The sequence below is a fragment of the Chionomys nivalis genome, chromosome 9 (assembly GCF_950005125.1).
Source record: "Chionomys nivalis chromosome 9, mChiNiv1.1, whole genome shotgun sequence".
Lineage (NCBI taxonomy): Eukaryota > Metazoa > Chordata > Mammalia > Rodentia > Cricetidae > Chionomys > Chionomys nivalis.
The window spans coordinates 53,407,228-53,427,577 of NC_080094.1; the positions used below are offsets into that span (position 1 = coordinate 53,407,228).

Genomic DNA, 20,350 nt, shown 5'->3' on the forward strand with positions numbered 1-20,350 from the left:
TGTTATCTGCTTACCCACCCAATACCACTGCTGTATATTTCAGGTATTTAAAGACAGTAAAAGCTAACCTTTATTATTAAATATTTACTGGGTGAGGCATGGGGCCCAAGTGTTTCATTCATATTCCAATATAATCCCTTAGAATTCATTTTCCATATTTTTGGGAATGTAAGAAAATTTAGGTAACTTTCTCAATGTGGTAGAATAAGCCTTATCTCAAACCTAGGCAGGTTTGACTCTAAAGTCCAGTGCATAGACATAGCATCCCTGCCTCTGAGACTGTTTTTGATGTTGGTTTTATTTCAGGGAGGCATGCATGACCCGCTGTCATCTTAGCCTCCTAGTGAACCTGATTCGGCTTCTTCAGTAGGTATCGTTTCATTCTGTAGGACTTACTGGGGCACGTCTTAGCATGGGTGTTCTAGAATGGTGGCTCACTTCCCTTCCTAGGTGTTGGCGAAGGGTATTTGATGTGGATTCACCTCCATGTAAAGACACTTTAGCACTCAGTACTCGCTGCACTATTCTGGTGAGAGTCCAAGATGGAATGGGACAGTTCTTGGCAGTAATGAAAAGTTTGTTTTGTTTTTCCTTTAAAGGTTGCTTCAAAACATCATATATTCTGGGGAAATTAGAAACATGGGCAGTGAAAAGTGGATTGAAGGCTTCCAAATACTGTACTTTTTCCTGTTCTTCCAAATACTGTACTTTTTTTCCTGCTCTCTCAAGTGGCCTTAGAAGTATTTGATGTTACAGAAATAGTACTAGTTGATTTCTATACATGAAAACAGTCGACTGCCCACTGTAATGGTCATTTTAGGTTTAAATGTTTTGTCTTCATTGTAAATTTGGTCCTAGGTTGTTGGCCACTTAGAGTGATTGGTTTTATTAATAGTCTTTGGGTCATAGCATAGACAAGCTCATTAGGACATGGCTTATCAAGTCATCCTCAGTGCTGGGCCTTTGTCCAGGCAGTGGTCTGTGTGTATCATTTCAGTAACTGTGCTTTGTCCTTCCTAGGTACAGTGGGGGCAGGAGAATTTGTGAGCCCCTGTGAGAGTGCAGACAACACAGGTGAACCTTCTGTCCTGGAAGAGCCAAGAGGGCCCCTGCCCCTCAACAAGACCTTGTTTCTGGGCTATGCCTTTCTCCTCACCATGGCCACAACTAGTGACAAGCTGACCAGCCGCTCTAAACTACTAGATGGGCCTACAGGAAGCAGCGAGGAAGAGGAGGGTAAGTTCCCAGGGCTCTGATCCATCCATGCCTGTCTTTCCATTTCCTTTGTGAGGTAGTGGTTCTTTTTGTTAAGGCAGGGGAGTGGGTCAGTGTTTACCGTGATTCCATTTCCTTTGTGAGGCAGTGGTTCTTTTTTTTTTTTTTTTGGTTTTTCGAGACAGGGTCTCTGTAGCTTTGGTGCTTGTCCCGGAACTAGCTCTTGTACACCAGGCTGGCCTCGAACTCCCAGAGATCCACCTGCCTCTAATCCCAGCACTCGGGAGGCAAAGGCGTGTGCCACCACCACCCGGCAAGGCAGTGGTTCTTTTTGTTAAGGCAGGGGAGTGGGTCAGTGTTTACCGTGATTCTGGTCAACTAAGTAAAATTAACTTGTGCCCTACTTCTGATCTGTAGATTTTCACAAAATTCTCAGTGAGTGGTTCTCAAGATAAGTCTTGGTAAGCAGCTGGGAGACAGATTTTTTGTTTTGTTAATTTACATACTACATAGATATAGGTACACACTCAAATATACTTATAGATTTATACATGGGTGTATTTGTATATGTACATGTGTGGAAATCACAGGGCAACTTTGGAAGAATCAGTTCTCTTTCCTCCTACCTTAATGGGTCCCAGGGAGTCAAACTCAAGTTTCCAGGCTTGGTGGTGCCTTTGCCTGCTGAGTCATCTTCCTGGCCTAGGGAGTCTCATTCTTCATATATAAAATGAATGATAAAAATCTATCAAGGTTAAATTGCTTTTTTTCAACAATAATGGCAGATGGGATTAGAACACAGTACTGGCTTTACCTTCCTAGAACCATACAAATCAACCATGTTTCTGATATGACTTGCCCCCTTTTCCATCTACGCTCTAGCACCTACTTAAGAAAACCCATGTGGAGGATGAGTTTTATTCTGAATAGAAGGAATTGTGGTGTCCCCAGTGCCCTAGGAAATTAGCTTCTAGGCCCTTTCAATTCTTGGACCTCTCATTAACCTTAAAATAATTATGTCATTTATGTGGCATCTCTCATTCTGTGTCTATGTGGAGTCTGTAGTCCAGTGGGGTGACATGTATCTCAGAGGTCTGACACATGTGTGGTGTAGGAGACAATGTGTAGATCAAATATAGTGAGTGACAGAAATCTCCAGATGTTTGTCCAAGCTAAGCACTAGATAGAATGTTGTTTATAAGTTAGAGTTAGGCCGGTGACAGTGAATCCCAGCAATCAGGGAGGCAGAGGCAGGCAGATTTCAGTGAGTTCCAGGACAGCCAGGCTACACAGAGAAACCCTGTCTTGAAAAAAGAAAATAAATAAAATAAAAAACTAGGTAGAGTTTCGACTAATGTCGAGTCTTGCAAGAAAGGAATCAAAATGAAGGAATATGATTGATACAAAATGGTACAACTGAAGATGTGTTATGACTTTAATTATTCCTAACTACTCGCCAGTTCTAGCCTCAGAAACATATGGCACAGGGCATGGGAAGAGACCAGGGAGCTACACTTAAGATTTCTATGGTTTGGAAGCTGCATATGAAAAGTCTGAGTAGAGATGCTCTGGTGATGGGCAGCTGGGCTGAGAGCAGATGTAGTATGTGCCACACAGAATTCAGATAGGTACTGTGGAGGAAAAAGTATGCACTCAGTGACCTAGCCCGATCTCAGTGTTAGGAGTCCCTGCAGCTGCCTGGCATTATGTTAAAGATGGTTTGCAGCCTTCTTGTTTTTCCAGTGTTGCTATAACAACCTAGCCCTTGAAACCAGACTTCACACAGCAGTTCCATATAAGCGTGTGTTGCTTGGTACTGTACAGCTCAGAAAGCTGACTGAATAACGGGAGTCCCTCAAATTAATAAATCTGTGTCTGTCTAAGCCCTTATAGATAACTGCAGAATAGAAAAGGAAGCAGCAGTTACAAATAGGCATTAAAGTAGCACCTAGGAAAACAACCATTATTATTAAAAATAATAATTTGGTTATTTTTTTCTATGTCTATATAGAATTTTTAGAAATTCCTCCTTTCAACAAGCAGTATACAGAATGTCAGCTTCGAGCAGGAGCTGGGTATATCCTTGAAGACTTCAATGAAGCCCAGGTGAGGCAGTTTTTTCTGGCTACCCACTTTCTGTATTGAGAAAAGGGCCAAGAGGGGTTTGGGAAGTTGGCTGAATTTCAGAGTGCTGTGCCATTCTGCCACCTCAGCCCAGCATTTTCATTGTAGAGAAGCTAGAACCCGGGGTTAGGTGGTAGTGGTGTTGAGAGAGCAATAGAGCTATTGGTTTTGCCGATTCTCTAGCCTGGAAGGTTGGGTGGGTACCTGGTATGGTTGACCCTTGAGATTTAGGTCTTCCAAAAGCCATTGGTGTGATAGGGTAAATGTTTCAGAAAGCAGTTTGGGCTTCTCAGTGAACAACACAGCCTTAGGTACGAACACAGATTAGATGGTATTTTTGATACCAACTAGAATTCTTCATATTGGCTCTTGAGGGTGCAGTCAGGAAAGGTTTCCCTAGACACCACCAGACCTGTCAGCTGGGCTCCTTTTCTTCCAGTGTAACACAGCCTACCAGTGTCTCCTAATTGCGGATCAGCATTGTCGAACCCGGAAGTACTTCCTGTGCCTTGCCAGTGGAATTCCTTGTGTGTCTCATGTCTGGGTCCATGACAGTTGCCATGCCAACCAGCTCCAAAACTACCGTAATTACCTGCTGCCTGCTGGGTATAGCCTTGAGGAGCAGAGAATTCTGGATTGGTGAGTGTTTGGGAGCCTGTCTAGAGCTGAGACAATAGGAAGACTAGCTTTTAAGGAAAGTCTAGTTGGGAAAACAGTGTTACTAGAAACTGGAATGTCTGTAGACATTTGAAATGATTTCTGTAGTCAAGTACTTTATTGCTAGCATCTCATTCTACATTGGCTGGGAACCTTCCGAAGATGTGGGAAGATTAGGTCCAGTATCCCCTATTAGTGGAAGCACTGAGATTAGGATTAAGTTTCAATCATTAAACTTAAACGGGAGGGAACTCAGAAGCATAACTTGATTGGCTTATTAACAAAGTCTAGGATCCCAGAGTGCATACCTCATCAGAAGAGAGGCAGGACTTAGTCCACTACGTGACCTAGTCAGGAAAGCATTCGGATGTGCAGGAGCCTTTGCAGATGAGCTAATCGTTAGTTATGACAGGTCATACTAAGGTTCTTTCCAGTTCCCAAACACTGCATCTCCAACTCCTTCATAGGCAACCCCGCGAAAACCCTTTCCAGAATCTGAAGGTACTCTTGGTGTCAGATCAACAACAGAATTTCCTGGAGCTCTGGTCTGAGATCCTCATGACTGGAGGGGCAGCCTCCGTGAAGCAGCACCATTCAAGTGCCCATAACAAAGGTACCTGGAAAGTGTATGTTCGCTGTCATTCCAAGGATGTCCATGGACTCACAGCTGTTAGCCTGTGTGGTCCAAGTCTCAGTCCTTATTTTAAGAGAAGTCCCATCTTCAAAAAGAATGGGTTAGTGTAAGAGAAGGACGAAGCTGTTCCTGCTTGTATAGTCTCCAGTGGCATTTCTGTTTATTAGGTCTACAAGGTTAGCAAGTGGTGATGACAACTTTTATTTTAGGCTATGAATATACAGTATCTGTAAGAGGGCTTTGGTTGGCAGAGTAGGAATACTGGCTAGAAGGCACCTGTTCTTTTATAAGAGCTAAACTGAGTGTTCTTTCCTCATTCACTTCCCCCTACTTCTTACAGACATTGCTTTAGGGGTATTTGATGTGGTGGTGACAGACCCCTCATGCCCAGCCTCGGTGCTCAAGTGTGCTGAAGCCTTGCAGCTGCCTGTGGTGTCACAAGAGTGGGTGATCCAGTGCCTCATTGTTGGGGAGAGAATTGGATTCAAACAGCATCCAAAATATAAACATGATTATGTTTCTCACTGAAGGTACTTGGTCTTACTGGTTTTATCCCTGCTATTGTGGAGATTGTGTTTTAATCAGGTTTTAAGTGTGTCTTGTGTGGAATTGTATTCTTTGCATGAATCTTGTACATAGTTTTATTTGCTGAACTTTTATGATAAAATAAATGTTGACTCTCTTTGGTTGTAGTAACTTGAGATTCATCTGTTTCTTTGAGCTTAATCTCAGAACATGGTACTATAGGATCTTCTCTTAAGTTTCCCAGCAGGCTTCATCATCACTTTAGCAGTACAGCAAACAAAGGAAGATAAAAATGTAGGAATGAAATTTATCCTGTGGCACTACTGTCAAAGTCACAAGGTTATCCCAGGCTATGTAAAATGTTATGCTTAGAGTACAGGAGGGCCTAGATAAACAGTAGTGCCAAAGTTGAATGGGGTTGAGGACACTCTGGGTATCAAGACCTGAGCTTATTAACAACTGCTCTGTGGTACTCAGAGCTGAAAGGGAAGATGACCAACTGGTATGAATGGACAGTGACTATGAACTTGACGGACAGTTTTCTGTAAAGCAAGCGCTAACTGTCACAACTGCTGGAAGCCATTCCTTCCTGTCACTCAACATTGTCCCTGTCACTCTCTAAATCAAGGCTACTTACTAGTCTTTATGTTCTCTATAAAGAGCCAAACAGTAAATACTTTAGGCTTTACAGTCATTTCGTCTGTCACAATTTCTTGTCTTTTGCTGTGAGATGAAATCAATCATAGACATTAGGTAAATGAGTATGTGTGATTGTTTAAATAATACTTTATTTATGAAAACAAGCAGTAGGCCATTGTCTGCCATGCTTTGCTTCTAGAGGTAACAATGGAAGGGATCCTCTGTAGTTGACAAGTACAGGCTTTCACAGTGGGTGGTAAAGAAGAGAACATTCAGGGACTACAAATAGGCCCGAAGACTGCACTCTTGTCCATTGTGGAGGGCAGGTATGTTAATGGAGTATTTCCTTTGTTTATGCTGATAGGAACATTAGTGACTTCACTATCTGAGCATAGGGAGAAGTTTGCAATTTTCACTGTCTAACATCTGAATAATTTGACTGCTGTCACCTTTAGGTAGAACTACCCCTTTTACCAGTCTGAAAGAATTAGAGAACCTACTGGCTGAATTGTTCAGGTCAGGTTTTGAATATCCTTAAAGGAGGGAGGCTCTTAAATTTCTGAAAACTGAAGACAATGTGTGTAGTTATAAATTATGTGGTAGAGAGGAGGGAAAGTCCACAGCCTGCCTTAAGTCTTTTCTAAGTTGGTGGTAACATCTAGATGCTGACCTTTACAAAAGAATAATTTCTTTTTTACATGTGAACCAATCCTAAACATATTTTATTGGTTCCCATTGTTCTCTGTGGTATCTTTCATACCTTGAAGAGTCCATAGGTACATAGTAAATGCTCAATACACCGCTGCTGCACAAATGAACCCACCCAACAGATGTCTTAGTGTAAAGGAACAAAGCTGGCCCCAGTTCCCCTACAGGAATGGTAGGGAGGACTTACACCTCTGGACTGCTTCTAGAAGAAAAGGTAGCATCCTTTCACCAGTCTGCAGGCATCTTGTGATGCCTGGGGAGGCTTATTACAGACATCAGAGCGTGGTAGGGCTGATGGTTACTTCATTTTAAGAACCAGTTTTCACATCCCAAAACTATAAAAAGGAAAAAAAGTTTCATTAAATGCTATGCTTTCCCAAGCATGGTCATCTGAGATACAGCTGATGTTACCTTGATATTCCAAAAGATGTCTGGCTTCTGATAAAATTAGAAAGAATGACACCGCTGAGGAGCCAGCTACCACTGGATCTCATTATTAGATTTAAAGAAGTTTAGAAGAGGCAGTGGCCAGTGAAGCATGGTGCCACAGCTGCACTGCTAGTACATGTCAGAGCAGATTGTGCAAACCACACTGCCCCTTAGAACGTACATAATCTAACACAGAACTCACCCTCAGCTGTAGTATTTCACCATGCTGATTTTTACATAATCTCCAGAAAAATTATGAAATAACTCCCCTCCCCCCACTTCCTGTATCTCTGAGCCTTACTTATAAAATAAGGGCGTTTGTAGATGAAGGTTAAAGTTCCATTTTGGACTTTTACAACTCATTAACTTCCTCCCCCAAATCTAATGAGTTCCCCAAGGATTATTCTTACCTGCCCAGAGTCCCACCAGCCTGGGTATAATACTTGTTATAATCTAGCCGGAGCAGTAACTGAGCCAAATCTGAATTGATCTGGTGATTCCGAACACTGGAAAGAATCTTGAAGAGGAGTGAAGACTGGCGACTAAAGCCCTGTTGAGAGACCCAAGCTGTCACTACCCATGCAGAGTGCTGGCGCCTGGGGTCCTCTCAGGACCACATTCCCATTTCTGTCAGCTCCCAAAACGACTCTGACTTCTTAATGCCATGTCCGTGAAATGCATGACTTCCATGAAAGTACTTTCTCATTAGTAAGAATTTGAAGCTCATTTCAGATTAATATATTCTATCACATACTGGGATTGCACTGAGCTTGCTTTGTTACAGGAGATAAATATAGTCTCAGATTATAATTACAAGTGAGCTGGGAGGCTGGTTCAGGGAAGGAAGTGGGATGTGAGAAAATGAGCACAAAGCCAATGCATACTTGGTGGGCTGAAACTGTTCAGAGCTGAACTATTTCTGAACACTGAGGCAGTACATTAATCATCTTCAATATCCACTGATAGCAAAGCTTTTATCTTTTTATCTTGTCATTTCTTTGTCTGTTCTGGGATAGGTTTTATTGGGCCAGAGCAAAGGCTGTTTGCTCAGCGGGGTTGGGGTAGGAGCATGTAGCCAGTGGCCAGGCAGACTCACCTTCACAAGAATGCTCAGCTGGGCAGCCCCCCGTTCATCCAGTGGACCCAGGTTCTGACTGACCAGTGAACAAAAACTGTGACAGAGATCTAGGATTTCATTCAGGCAGTGAAACACCTACCCAAAAATATAGTTGGTGTTAGGAAATGAAGGAAGAAACTTCTGAAAATGTAAGGTTTGGGAAAATAGTCTAACAGCTGACCTCCCCTGTCTGAACTCCAGACACTACCCACCCTCAAGGTTGTCTGGCCCTCCCAAACAACATGCAAATGAACATCCCTTCCTGGGACAGCTACATTCTTTGTCCCCCTGCACAAAGCCTCCACTCTACTCGCCATTAGCTCACCATCCTTTATCAGACACACTGCGTGTGCTCTTGCCTTTGAGCTATGAGCACTGTTCCCTGGGATTTCTTTTCTCTTTAGTACCAGTCAAGTCCCATTCTGTGAAATGGTCCTTCCCCACTGTAGCCTTTAGTGAACTCCGCCTTTCTCTGTTGTAGTATCTGTGTTGTTTACTGGCAATTGTCCAGGTCACGTGTGCTGTTGCTGACTTTTGTATGTACATCTTGTTTTTCCAACTAGATTGTGAGCTCCTTAAGGGCAGAGCCATGACTTATACCTCTTTGTATCCCCAGTGCCTTGCATACAGTAAGCACTCAATAAAGACTTCATTATGATGACCTGTTCTGACGTTCTGCTTTTCCTCATGATACACCCATGCCATGTAAGAACAGTGCCTATCTATGCTGTTTTTTTTTTTTTTTTTTTTTTTTTAGCTCACAGAACCCTTTGAGATACTGACTACTTTAGTTATTCTTCCCTTATTTGGCAAGTAACAGCCCCAAATACCAGAGCAAAAAGAAGCCTATACCATTTATGGTTGGCGCCCTGAGCAGTACAACTTGTTCACCGCAGACATTCAAGTATAAACACTATATAGGGATTATTTCAGTTTCTCACTTTTCATTTTAGGATTGGAACAAGCTGTGTGCTTTAAAAATTACTTATGCCTGGACCCCAATCTACATGTTTGACTTAGATGTCCTTTGGCCTTAGATCGTCACAAGGTCACAGATGACTCCGGTATGTAGTCAGAGTTGAGGAGAGCTTCCACAAAAGTGCTAAATGTGTGTACTTGCAGATGGGACACACACTCAGAATGATAAGACACTATGTGCCTATGAAGAAAACTTTCAAATTATTGGTTGATCCTGGTGCTGTAGAGTCAGGAAGACTTCTGTAACTCATTTCTCCTGGGGATTAAATACCTAGTTCTTTATCTACACCTGTTCACCACACCCTATGGTACAACATTTCAGTTCCCTTTTACTGCTGCCTCTTTATTTTGTAAAAATGGAATTGAACAAGGACTTAATAAGTTTCATATTTTGTCAATTCCAAGAGCCTGAAGGAATATATTAGAAGTACTCTCTGGAAACCAACCGCTCTTACTTACAGGTTTCAGCAAAATAAAGGACTGTGCCAAAAGATTGCTTAGGAAGTGATCGTGTGCCAATCGGATGCTCTCAAAGTCCCGCGTAGAATTGATCTGATGAAGAAGCTGTGAGAACTGAGACTCCAGCACATCTACCTGACAGACAGATAATTTGTTTTAGCACCTGGCACATCCTGAGTGCTCTATTTTATGGTTCTTCTCAAACCTTTTAGTATGACTGTGTGTGTGTGAATTGTTCATGCTGCAGGGTACATGTGAAGGGCAAAGGACAGTTTTCCAGGGTCTGTTCCAGTCTCCTTCTACCATGTAGGTCCCAGGTCATCAGGCTTGGTGGCTCTAGCCTTCACCACTCAATCATCTCACCAGCCCTCATCTTCCTTCTAGCCACTTTAGGCTGACCAAAGACATACTTCAATTGCTGAGCCTTGTAAAGTGTGTGTGTTGCTGGGGCCTTGTGTATGCAAGAAGAAACTGTAGCACTGAACCTCATACCTTGTCATCTGTTTCTTTTGACATAGGGTCTTGCTATTGTCCAGACTTTATGATTCTCCTTCCTGACACTTCCCAGTGTGGATGTTATAGTTGTATGTCAACAGGTCTGATTGACTGTATAATTTCTGTTTTTGAGATAGGGTCTTATGTAGGCCAGGCTAGCCTCAAACTCACTGTATAGCTAAGGATGACCTTGAACTTCTGATTCTCTTGCTTCTACCTCTCAAGTGTTGGGATTATAGACTGGTGCCATCATACTCTTCCTGTATGCTATGTAAGTATTCTACCAATTGAGCTATATTCCCAGTCATGGTTGTGCAAATATATATATTACACGTTTGGCTTGCATGTGTGTATGTATATCACATGTATACCTGGTGCCACAGAGGTCAGAAGAGGGTGTCAGATCCTCTGGGACTACAGTTATTGGATTAGAGCTACTGATGTTGTCAGCTACCATGTGGGTATTAAGAACCCAACCTGGGTCCTTTGCACATGTGGTTAGCATTCTTAACTGCTAAGCCATCTTTCCAGCTCCATGGTGTGTAATTTTTAATAGCTTCAAATGTCTTTGCAGATCACTCTCCCCTACCCCGGCCTAATCCACTCACGCCTCATCCCTTCCACTGACCGAAATGGTTAGCAACAAGAAGCTTGTCGAACATGTAGCCAAGGACAGGTATGGACTACATGTAGTCAAGGGGCAGCACAAAATTCTAAAATGAGATTCTTTTGGGAGGGAAGGGGCGTGGTAACTGTTGCATGGTTTTTGGGTGTGAACTCTGTAAATGATGTCATGTTACAATGTCAAAAGACTGGACATGCGTGAGAATTCCAAAATATCTGGCAAACAAGTATCCTGAAGCCTAAATCCCTTTATCTATGGATATCCACTTCCCCTTAAAATGCCAAGAAACATACCTAGTGATGTAACTCCTAAATTTTCTCCAACTGCAGCATTTTACCAGATACAGAATTGCCCCATCTCAGTGTTCTCTAGGCTCTTTTCCTACCTCTTCCATAAACCGCTCAGAACATACCTGGAGATAGTACTGAAGATTATCTACTAAGAAGGCCATGTGATTTCTTAGGCGCCACTTGACTGCATCTGTCTGGTTAGATTTGAGGTGCTTGCGCTGCATCTGAAGAGCCCAGCAGTGCTGTAGTTCAGCCTGGACACGGCGCACACTCAGTAAGTACTTGAAAACAACATTGTACCTATGACAGAAGCATCACTGAGATATGAACCTCAATCTAACATCCCTTCACACAAAGACAGGCAGGCTAGAAGAGTGGTGAGAAAATGAAATGAATTTCAGCTATACAACACAATAACTAAGCCTCAGTAAGAGAGCCAGTGTCCTCTTTTGCTCCTGCAGTCATTCACATCACACATACCCCATATACACACATATTAAAAAGACATTAAAATATTTGTTAAATATTAAAAACCAAATACCTTAAAGTTTAAATATTAAAATATTTTTATTTTATATTAAAAACATTAAATTTTATAAACACACACACACACACCCTGTCTCAAACTAGGACTGTGGGCATCTGTGAGCTGTTAAGTCTTTGAGTCTCTGGATAAGGCCTGTACACCTTGTGAGCTCTGAACCTGTTGCAGAATCCTCCAACAGCCTCACCATTTCCTGCTTATGCCCAGTCTGCCCAGTTTCTCATTATTGTAAAACAGTAGGCATGCTGTGGAGAACAAGCTAGACGGGGGAAGGCTGAAGAGAGATGTCTTCCTCATTCCTGTAGCCACAGAGAATGGGGTTCCTCATCCTTTCTCAGAGTGTAGTGTGCTTTTCTCATCTCCTTCCTGGGGATATCGGGTCCCACTGTGTATTGGCAGGTGCTCATCCCAAGGAACTATTGTTTCAGGGCTGTTACCTCACTTATTAATGTGAGCTGCTGTTTGTTGTTTTAGTTTTGGTTGACTTGACACAAGCTGGAGTTACCTAGAACAGGGACCTTCAGTTAAGGACTGCTTTAGTCAGACTGGGCTGTGGGCAAATCTGTGGGGTGTGTTCTTGGTGTTCATGACCGATGTGGAAGGGCCCAGTGCACTGTGATACCACACCTGACCAGGTGGGTCTGCGATGTATAACAAAGTAAATTGAGCAAACTGAGGAGCAAGCTAATAAGAAGCACCCCTCTGTGGCTTCTGCCTCTGTTCCTCCATGAATTCCTTAGGCTGGCATCCCTCAATGAAGAACTGTTATCTAGACATATACACCAAATAAGTCCTTTCCTCCCAAGTTGCTTTTTATCTTGTCTTTTTCATAACAACAAAAAACTAGAACCCGTCTAGCTCCTGAAGACAGGCAAGTGTGAACCTCTGGCTCACTAGTGTAGAAACCAGCTGGATGACTGGCTCACTTCTACCCATCTTACTCCTGTTCACTTACTTCTTCCCTTGGATATGAGGTGGGAAATATTTACTTGGGAAAAACTCAAAAATACTTACTTTTCTAAGACGGCTGGGGTGAAGAGAATATGTAGTGGCCACTGTACTTTGTAGGAGAGACCTAGAGCTGCCCAGCCGGAAGCAGGGGCTTCCCGTGGGGACGTTTCCCGAGAGTGCCCTTCTTTTGGCTGGGTGGCATCTGCTACAGTTAAGAAGATAATGAAAAATACCTTGGTTAATTAAAACCAGAGAGACCAAGATGAACTGCACACATAAAATGAGGCCTCAGTGGTGTTAAATAGCAGCACTTAGAGGCAACAAAGGTAGAGGGGAGGAAACTTCTGTGAGGGCTTTTCTGAGATGTGTTTTAGACAAAAATATAGATGCAATCTCAAAAACCTATTGTAAGTGATATTTCATTTGTATTTTAATAAATAAAGCTTGCCTGAAGATCAGAGAGTAAGACAGCCATGCTGGTCAGGCATACAGACCAGGCAGTGGTGGCACACACCTTTAATCCCAGTAGCCACACTAGTTTGCCACAGAAGCCTGGTAGTAGTGGTGCACGCCTTTAACTCCAACACTAGAGACAAATATAAGACTGGAGGAAACAAGTCTCAGTTCATTCTTATTTTGAGATTCCTGGAGGTAGGATCACCATTTCGGTCTGAGGTAGAGGTAAGAGCCAGTGGCTGGCTGCTCTGCTTTTCTGATCTTCAGGTTGAACCCCAGTATCTGTCTCTGGGTTTTTATTATTCATGCTACAACCTATGGATAGAGGAGCTGAACCTTTCTGGAATTATGTTTGTTCTTGTACAAAAGTAGATAACTAGACTAGGTGATCCCTAAGGTCCAGAACTAGAAGATGCAGAGAGGAGGCAAGTGGAGAATAACAAACCTTTATGGTCCTTCCCATGATACTCGATTGTCAAGTGTAACAGAGGGAGAAGGTTGTCGTCATCTAGCAGCACCTTGTGTGCTGACTGTTGAAAGGCCACGTTTACATCTGCAACAAAGACATAGGAAAGCAACATCTGTGGCTTCTGTCTGACCAGCATTAATGTCTCCTTGTCCTTGTTATAACAATCCTGAGAATCACTCCTGCTTAGTACAGTTCCTATAGTGTCAGCGGGGTTGGCAACATCCAGTTTTTGGGGAGGCAGCATGATCAAATGGATCTTGACAGCTGACACATAGACTTGATCTGATCCAAGCCAGCCCAGAGGCTCTCTTCAGACTCTAAAAGAATGTAGCTCTTTTGAGATCAGTTTTAGTAACATTTAAATATAGCAAGTGCAGCAGTTGGTTGAATGACCATTCCTGCATATCAAATACTGACATTATGATTTGTAATAGTAGCAAAATTAGTTATGAAGTAGCAACAAAAATAATTTTATGGCTGGGTGTCACCACGACATGAACAACTGTATTAACGAGTCACAGGGTTAGGAAGGTCAAGAACCAATGGGCTGGAGCCTGTTCTGCTGGCCAAGAAGACAAAGTTTTACCTAATTATCTTTGAGATAGTATGAGAATCAATAATTTCTATCTTTATTTGCTTAAATGAGTCTGAACTGGCTTTTCTGATATCCGTAACAAAAGGTACAGTAGATATCTATTGTCTCATTAAACTATAAAACACTAGTCTCCATTTTCCCTCTTATTTCCTTTTTCTTGGCTTGGATTCTTCCTACATTCTCTTCTTGTGTCTGGAAGGAGGCAGCCATTAACTAAGGCCTCACTTCTTCATTGTCACAATGATCGCCATGTGACCTGGGGAGGGCCAATTAAAATAAAGCACTTCACTAGACTTCTTTAATTTGCTGCTACAGACCAGGCTGGGCTGTTACGATGGGGGGGGGGTGTTTAACAAAGGTAAGGAGCAAAGTCTTAACAGTACTGAAGACCGTTCTTTACTTGTTCTGAGACCCAGTTACAACACAAGCACAAGGGAGCTTTAGCTCTAACTAGACTTTCCCAGGTTAGATTGAGGTGGCTAGAGCACTGGCTGCTTTTGCAGAGGACCCAGGTTCTCTTCCACACGCCCATATGCAGCTCACAAATGCTTGTGACTCAAGTTCCCGCCCTTCTGGCCTGTGCACAACAACATACAGCACACAACATCAGCCAAGAAACACCCTGTAACTTGAGCAAGTTGTTATTCTCGGCCACAGGATAATTACCATGCTCTGTCACTGCAGTGGGTGGTGTTTTTAACATGTGTTGAGCTGCGTCAATGAAGGCCTGGAACAGTTCTCCTCGTCCCAGAAGGTAAAAGTCTTTAATGATCTGAGGAAAGAATTTCAATGTACAACTGAGTAAATCAGAGCCCGGAGGCCCTTACTACCCGAAAGAATCAGACAGATGCTATCAGTCTGAAGGATACAGGCTTGGTATTTAGAAAGAAGCATACAGAGCAGCCTTGCGGGAGGACTCTGTGTTTGATGGCATTCAGAGCACAACAGAGGCAAGTGAACGTGAATCTTTATGGAGTACAGAAGCTCTGTAGCATCACATATGATTTCTCACCTGCGTAAATAAGTGAGCCTATCATGGAAGTCTAGGCAAGAGTGCTTTCCACAATCACCTCAAGAGTTATTACCTTCAGCTGACCCAGTAAGTCTGACTCCTCGACCATTAGCTTCCAGAGGTGCTGTGATGAGATTAGAACAAAAACACTTAAGTTCATTACAGTGAACCCAAGTTCAGTTAACCCTAGGAATGAACAGATAGTTAGAGAGAAACAAAACAAAAACCTATGTAAGATAAAACTGTGCTGAAATTAATGGTAACAGCTGCATATACAACTGTGAAATTAAAAATCACTGGATTGGATATCATTTTAAAATATCTACAATGTTGTTTGTGTGAATTTTATCAACTTTTTGTTTTGTTTTGAGATAGGGTTTCTCTGTGTAGTCCTAGCTGTCCTGGAACTTGCTCTATAGACCAGACTGGCTTTGAACTCAAGAGATCCGCCTGCCTCTGCCTCCAGGGTGCTGGGATTAAAGGCACGCATTACCACCACCTGCCCTTCTTGATCACAATTTATAAAAAAAAAAAAAGACCTGCTTGTCATTCCAGAACTGGGAGGCTGTAGCAGGAAAATGTTCACCAAGTTCCAGGCCAATCTTGTTTATGGAGCAAAATCCCCCTCCCCCCTTCTTTTTAAAGGACTGGAGAGATAGCTTAGCAGTACTTAGAGTACTGCTGGTCTTCCAGTGGATATGGGTTTGATTCCCAGAAACCACAAGGTGGCTCACAACCATCCATAACCCCAGTTCCAGGGACTCTAGTACCCTTGTCTGGCCTCCGAGGACACCAGGCGGGTGGGCATGTAATGCAGATATACATGCAGGCATAACACCCAAATATGTAAGAAAAAATCATACAACTCTACATGCATTGAAATACTACATGAGAGGATGGAGAGACAGCGGCTCAGTAGTTAAAAGCACTGACCTAGGTTTAATTCCCAGCACCCACCTGACAGCTCACAACTGTCTGTAATTCTGGCACCCGTGAGAAAACACCATTGCACATAAAATAAAAATAAATAAACAAAAGCCCTAAATACTACATAATTGTCCACATATACATAATTTGTTTAGTTTTCAAGTTAGTATATCTTAATATTTAAATAAGAAGAAAATGAAAGACAAGTAAAAATGACCTAAAGAACTTATAAATTAAGGGAAAATAAGAAACAAAAGCTAGCTCTAATTAGTTTATTAATCTTAATAAAAGCCTAAAAAGATGAAACAATAATGAGGAAAATGGGGGCTGGTGAGATGGCTCCGTGAAGAAAGCAAGCTAAGCAAGCACTGGGACCGAGTTCAGGTCTCAGGTCCACATGCAAAAGCTGGGTAGAGTGCTCATGCCTACAGCAGATGCTGGGAAACAGCTCGCAGTAGGGCCTGGGGACTCACTGGCAGCCAGTCTAGCCTAAATGGAGAACCCTTGGTTTTGTGGGAGACGCTGTCCTAAAAAGTAAGGTGGAGAGTGAAAACAGAAGATATCGGAGGCTGACCTCTGGGGTGCATGTGTGTGTGCACACACAGGCAACATAAATACATATACCACAAACACACAAAATAATTTTTAAAAGACAAAATTTAAATAAACAAAACAGTTCAGACAAGTAAGTATTTTTAAAATTAAATCTACCTGAGATAGTTAAGTGCTGCAGAATATCAACATCGTTACACACTGCTGTGTGAGCACCAGCCTTCAGAAGCCCAGGGACTGAAGTACATGGAGTCAACCTGACTTTTCTATCTGCGGGAGTAAAATCTAAACACACACGCATATCTCAAACACACCCGGATCTCACTTAGGGTGCTAATGAATGGCAAGCCTTCAGCATGTCTAAGAAACTAAAAAGATGCAGACAGAACTACTGGACAGACAAACAGACACATGAGGACTTTTCTGATGGCCCAAGGATGAGTTTATTTTATTATTCTTTTTGTTGCTTGTTCTACTCTACTCTTTCTGTTCTGCTCTTCTACCCTGGTATTCCCTTCTGTCTCTCTAAATGTCTTCCTCCTAGTTACTTCCTTCTACATCTTTCCTGGTGTTTTCCTTCTCTCATGTCTTTATTTTCTCCCTTACAGCTTCTCTTCCCCAGCAAAATCTTTCAATCAATATAAAAATTACAATGTGAGCCGGGCGGTGGTGGCGCACGTCTTTAATCTCAGCACTCGGGAGGCAGAGGCAGGTGGATCTCTGTGAGTTCGAGGCCAGCCTGGTCTACAAGAGCTAGTTCCAGGACGGGAACCAAAAAAGCTACGAAGAAACCCTGTCTCGAAAAATAAAAAAAAAAATAAAAAAATAAAAAAAAAAAATACAATGTGGTTACATTCTATTTCCAAGTGAATGATTACAATAAATACAAGTGAAAAACAATGTTTTCTATATCTCTTACATGAGTGAACATTTTACACATTACAAGTTGTTTCAAGAACCCACATACATTCATACTGAACCAACTTATTTTAGATTAACATGTAAGCAAGCAAGGTATTTTTCTCAGCTAGTTCTTTCGCTGGCAGGCTGCATTTTAAAAAAAGAATCAATCAAGACATCTTTAAAGAATTACAAATCTAAACTTTTTTTTTTCTTTTGGTTTCTCAAGACAGGGAGTCTGTCCTGGAACTAGCTCTTGTAGACCAGGCTTGCCTTGAACTCACAGAGATCCACCTGCCTCTGCCTCCCAAGTGCTGGGATTAAAGGCGTGCGCCACCACCGCCCGGCTACAAATCTAAACTTTAATATATGAAAAGTAATCAGTTATCGGCTACAAATCTAAACTTTAATATATGAAAAGTAATCAGTCATCTCTACTTTAAATCCTCAGGGTGCAGACCCACTCATCAACAGTTTTTATATCAAGTAGCTCTGGGCAGAAATGGGTACAAGGAAGTAATCAACACTTTTGATCACCAACCCATCCTAGCAGGAAAGGTTTGTCAGCAATAGCCAGGCTGTCATTGTTCTTGTTTCTTGACCTCAACGAGTCCCTTGCTCAACTATGTGCCTTTCTAAATTTTAAATTGTTCCCCAAGATTTTTCCACCACAAAGCCACTAACAAAAACACTTTAACCTAACTTTACTAACAATTTTGTGTCTCAATTCTTTCTAAGGGTGGTGCTTAAATCATTAATCTTCTTTAGCAGCAATGCTTGGAAAAAATCCATCCCTGTCACTGTCAGTACCAGAACACTGCCCAGTGAGAGCCTTCATACAACTATAGATTCTGAGGGATGTGGTGACCGCAGAGGCTACGCTCAACAGCAGCATGAGTCTCCAAGGCTCACTCAGACATGGCTTTGCCAACCACCGAGCCCAGCCATGTTTCAGAGTCCCAGTGCTGCCTGTTGGTCCCTTCATATAAGCCCCCAAAGTCGAAAGAAGAAATTTTATGGTAAATTTAGTTTCAAACCTACTCAACTGGTAAAGTTTTTCTTCCTGAAGAAAGCCTAGCTTAGATCACTTTTTAGAGAGGGTCACACTTTCAGTAACAATTCCTAATATTAACTTTTTAACAACAACAATAAAGGAACAAGACAGATAATAGTCTACAGCTGATAAAACTGAACATCCCTTAAGATAAAAACTCCGTCAAGTAGGAAGAGAATTGTTTCTTTATTTATTTTTGGTTTTTCGAGACAGGGTTTCTCTGTGGCTTTGGAGCCTGTCCTGGAACTAGCTTCGTAGACCAGGCTGGTCTTGAACTCACAGAGATCCGCCTGCCTCTGCCTCCCGAGTGCTGGGATTAAAGGTGTGCGCCACCATCGCCCGGCAAGAGAATTCTTTAATAAACTTCTGTTCTAAAAGCCTACAGTAAATGTCATAGCAATGCAGTAACTAGCTGTATAATCTCTAGAGTCAAGAAATCAAGCCGGGCGGTGGTGGCGCACGCCTTTAATCCCAGCACTTGGGAGGCAAAGGCAGGCGGATCTCTGTGAGTTCGAGACCAGCCTGGTCTACAAGAGCTAGTTCCAGGACAGGCTCCAAAGCCACAGAGAAACCCTGTCTCGAAAAACCAAAAAAAAAAAAAAAAAAAAAAAAAAGAAATCAGAGACATCCATTATCACCTCTATTGTTTGACACAATTTATACAAACAAAGCCAAGCAGACTAATGCATCATTAGAGATTCTAGATGAAAAGAAGCAACAGTGTAGGGGGGAAAGGGTTTAAACACTGGAGGAATTATTATAAAACATTACTTTCAGATGATGTCATCTTTAATACATTTTAAAAATATTGAGCTGGAGAGATAGCTCAGAGGTTAAGAGTACTGGCCGCTCTTCCAGAGGTTGTGCGTTCAATTCCCAGCAACCACATGGTGTCTCACAATCATCTATAATGAGATCTGGTGCTGCCTTCTGGCATGCGGGCATACATGCAGACAGAACTTTGTATACATAATAAATAAATAAATCTTTTTTTTAAAAAAAGTTATAGAATGCCAGGCGGTGTTGGCACATGCCTTTAATTCCAGCACTTGGGAGGCAGAGACAGGTGGATCTCTGTGAGTTTGAAGCCAGCTTGGTCTACAGAGTGAATTCAAATACAGCCAGGGCTACAGAGAGAAACCCTGTCTCAAAAAACCAACCAACCAAACAAACAAACAAAAAAAACAAAACAAAAACCAAACTACCTTCATGTTGTGGAATATTTGTTTTAACTATGTAAAGATGTTTGCCATTTGTTCAGTTACATAAAGATGTGTTGCTATTTTATCTTGCCTGTCTAAGGCACCTGAATAGCGAATAATGAGGGAAGAGGTACAGGCAGAACTTCAATGCAGAGAGAGTAAGTAGGAGGAAGAATGTAGGATGAGCAAAGAAAAAAAAAAGATACCAGGGAGACCCCAGGGACCAGTAAGCCAGACATGGAAGAAGCAGGAAAGTAAGACATACAGAATGAAAGAAAAATAAGCCCTGAGGCAAAATATAGATGACTAGAAACAGGTTAAATTAAGTTAAAAGAGCGAATGGGACAAGCCTAAGCTAAGACCAAGCATTCACAATTAATAAGTTCCCATGTCTTTATTTGGAAGCTGGTTGGCAGCCCAAAGAAAAGTCCAACTACAGCCAAGTTGAAAATCTGTAAGATTGCCATCAATAAATTAGCACTGCTATTTCTCTAAATAAACAACAATCTGAAGATATAACTAAAATAAAAACTCTTACATACACACAAATTAAAAATCCTTATTGTGAAAATAGTAACATATATACAGTTAAGTACATACATCATAAGCTTTCATCTTGAAGTTCATAACCAACACACCAATGTAAGTGCCCTCAGTTCAGGAAGTACTAGCACCTAGAAGCCCTACTCATTCATCCCTTCCCACTTACTTGTCTCAAGGGCTGGACCATCACTGTGTCTGCTTGGCTATCCTCCTAAAATTCCTTTATACAAGTGAAATACGTGGTTGATAC

At 42.0% G+C, this 20,350-nt stretch overlaps 2 protein-coding genes across 6 annotated transcripts in view; one reads left to right on the forward strand and one right to left on the reverse strand.

The window, feature by feature from the left end:
- Positions 1–8,714, forward strand: part of Tp53bp1 (tumor protein p53 binding protein 1) — a 71,184-nt gene extending 62,470 nt beyond the window's left edge. For all 4 annotated transcript variants that reach the window (XM_057781963.1, XM_057781962.1, XM_057781960.1 and 1 more), the window contains 5 exons: positions 1,021–1,236; positions 3,227–3,321; positions 3,779–3,978; positions 4,464–4,609; positions 4,971–8,714. In XM_057781963.1, coding sequence (XP_057637946.1) covers positions 1,021–1,236; positions 3,227–3,321; positions 3,779–3,978; positions 4,464–4,609; positions 4,971–5,158 — 845 coding nt within the window. In that variant the 3' untranslated portion in view covers positions 5,159–8,714. The remainder of the gene's footprint in view (positions 1–1,020; positions 1,237–3,226; positions 3,322–3,778; positions 3,979–4,463; positions 4,610–4,970) is intronic.
- Tubgcp4 (tubulin gamma complex component 4) overlaps positions 6,699–20,350 on the reverse strand; it is a 31,767-nt gene continuing 18,115 nt past the window's right edge. The window contains exons 10-18 of one of the 2 annotated variants that reach the window (XM_057781965.1): positions 14,996–15,046; positions 14,577–14,682; positions 13,292–13,399; positions 12,454–12,592; positions 11,018–11,195; positions 9,486–9,620; positions 8,028–8,144; positions 7,342–7,481; positions 6,699–6,837 (exon numbers count right to left, since the gene is read on the reverse strand). In XM_057781965.1, the coding sequence (XP_057637948.1) occupies positions 6,825–6,837; positions 7,342–7,481; positions 8,028–8,144; positions 9,486–9,620; positions 11,018–11,195; positions 12,454–12,592; positions 13,292–13,399; positions 14,577–14,682; positions 14,996–15,046 (987 nt within the window). In that variant the 3' untranslated portion in view covers positions 6,699–6,824. Of the gene's footprint in view, positions 6,838–7,341; positions 7,482–8,027; positions 8,145–9,485; positions 9,621–11,017; positions 11,196–12,453; positions 12,596–13,291; positions 13,400–14,576; positions 14,683–14,995; positions 15,047–20,350 lie in introns of both variants that reach the window. The other variant, XM_057781964.1, reaches the window with a different exon arrangement.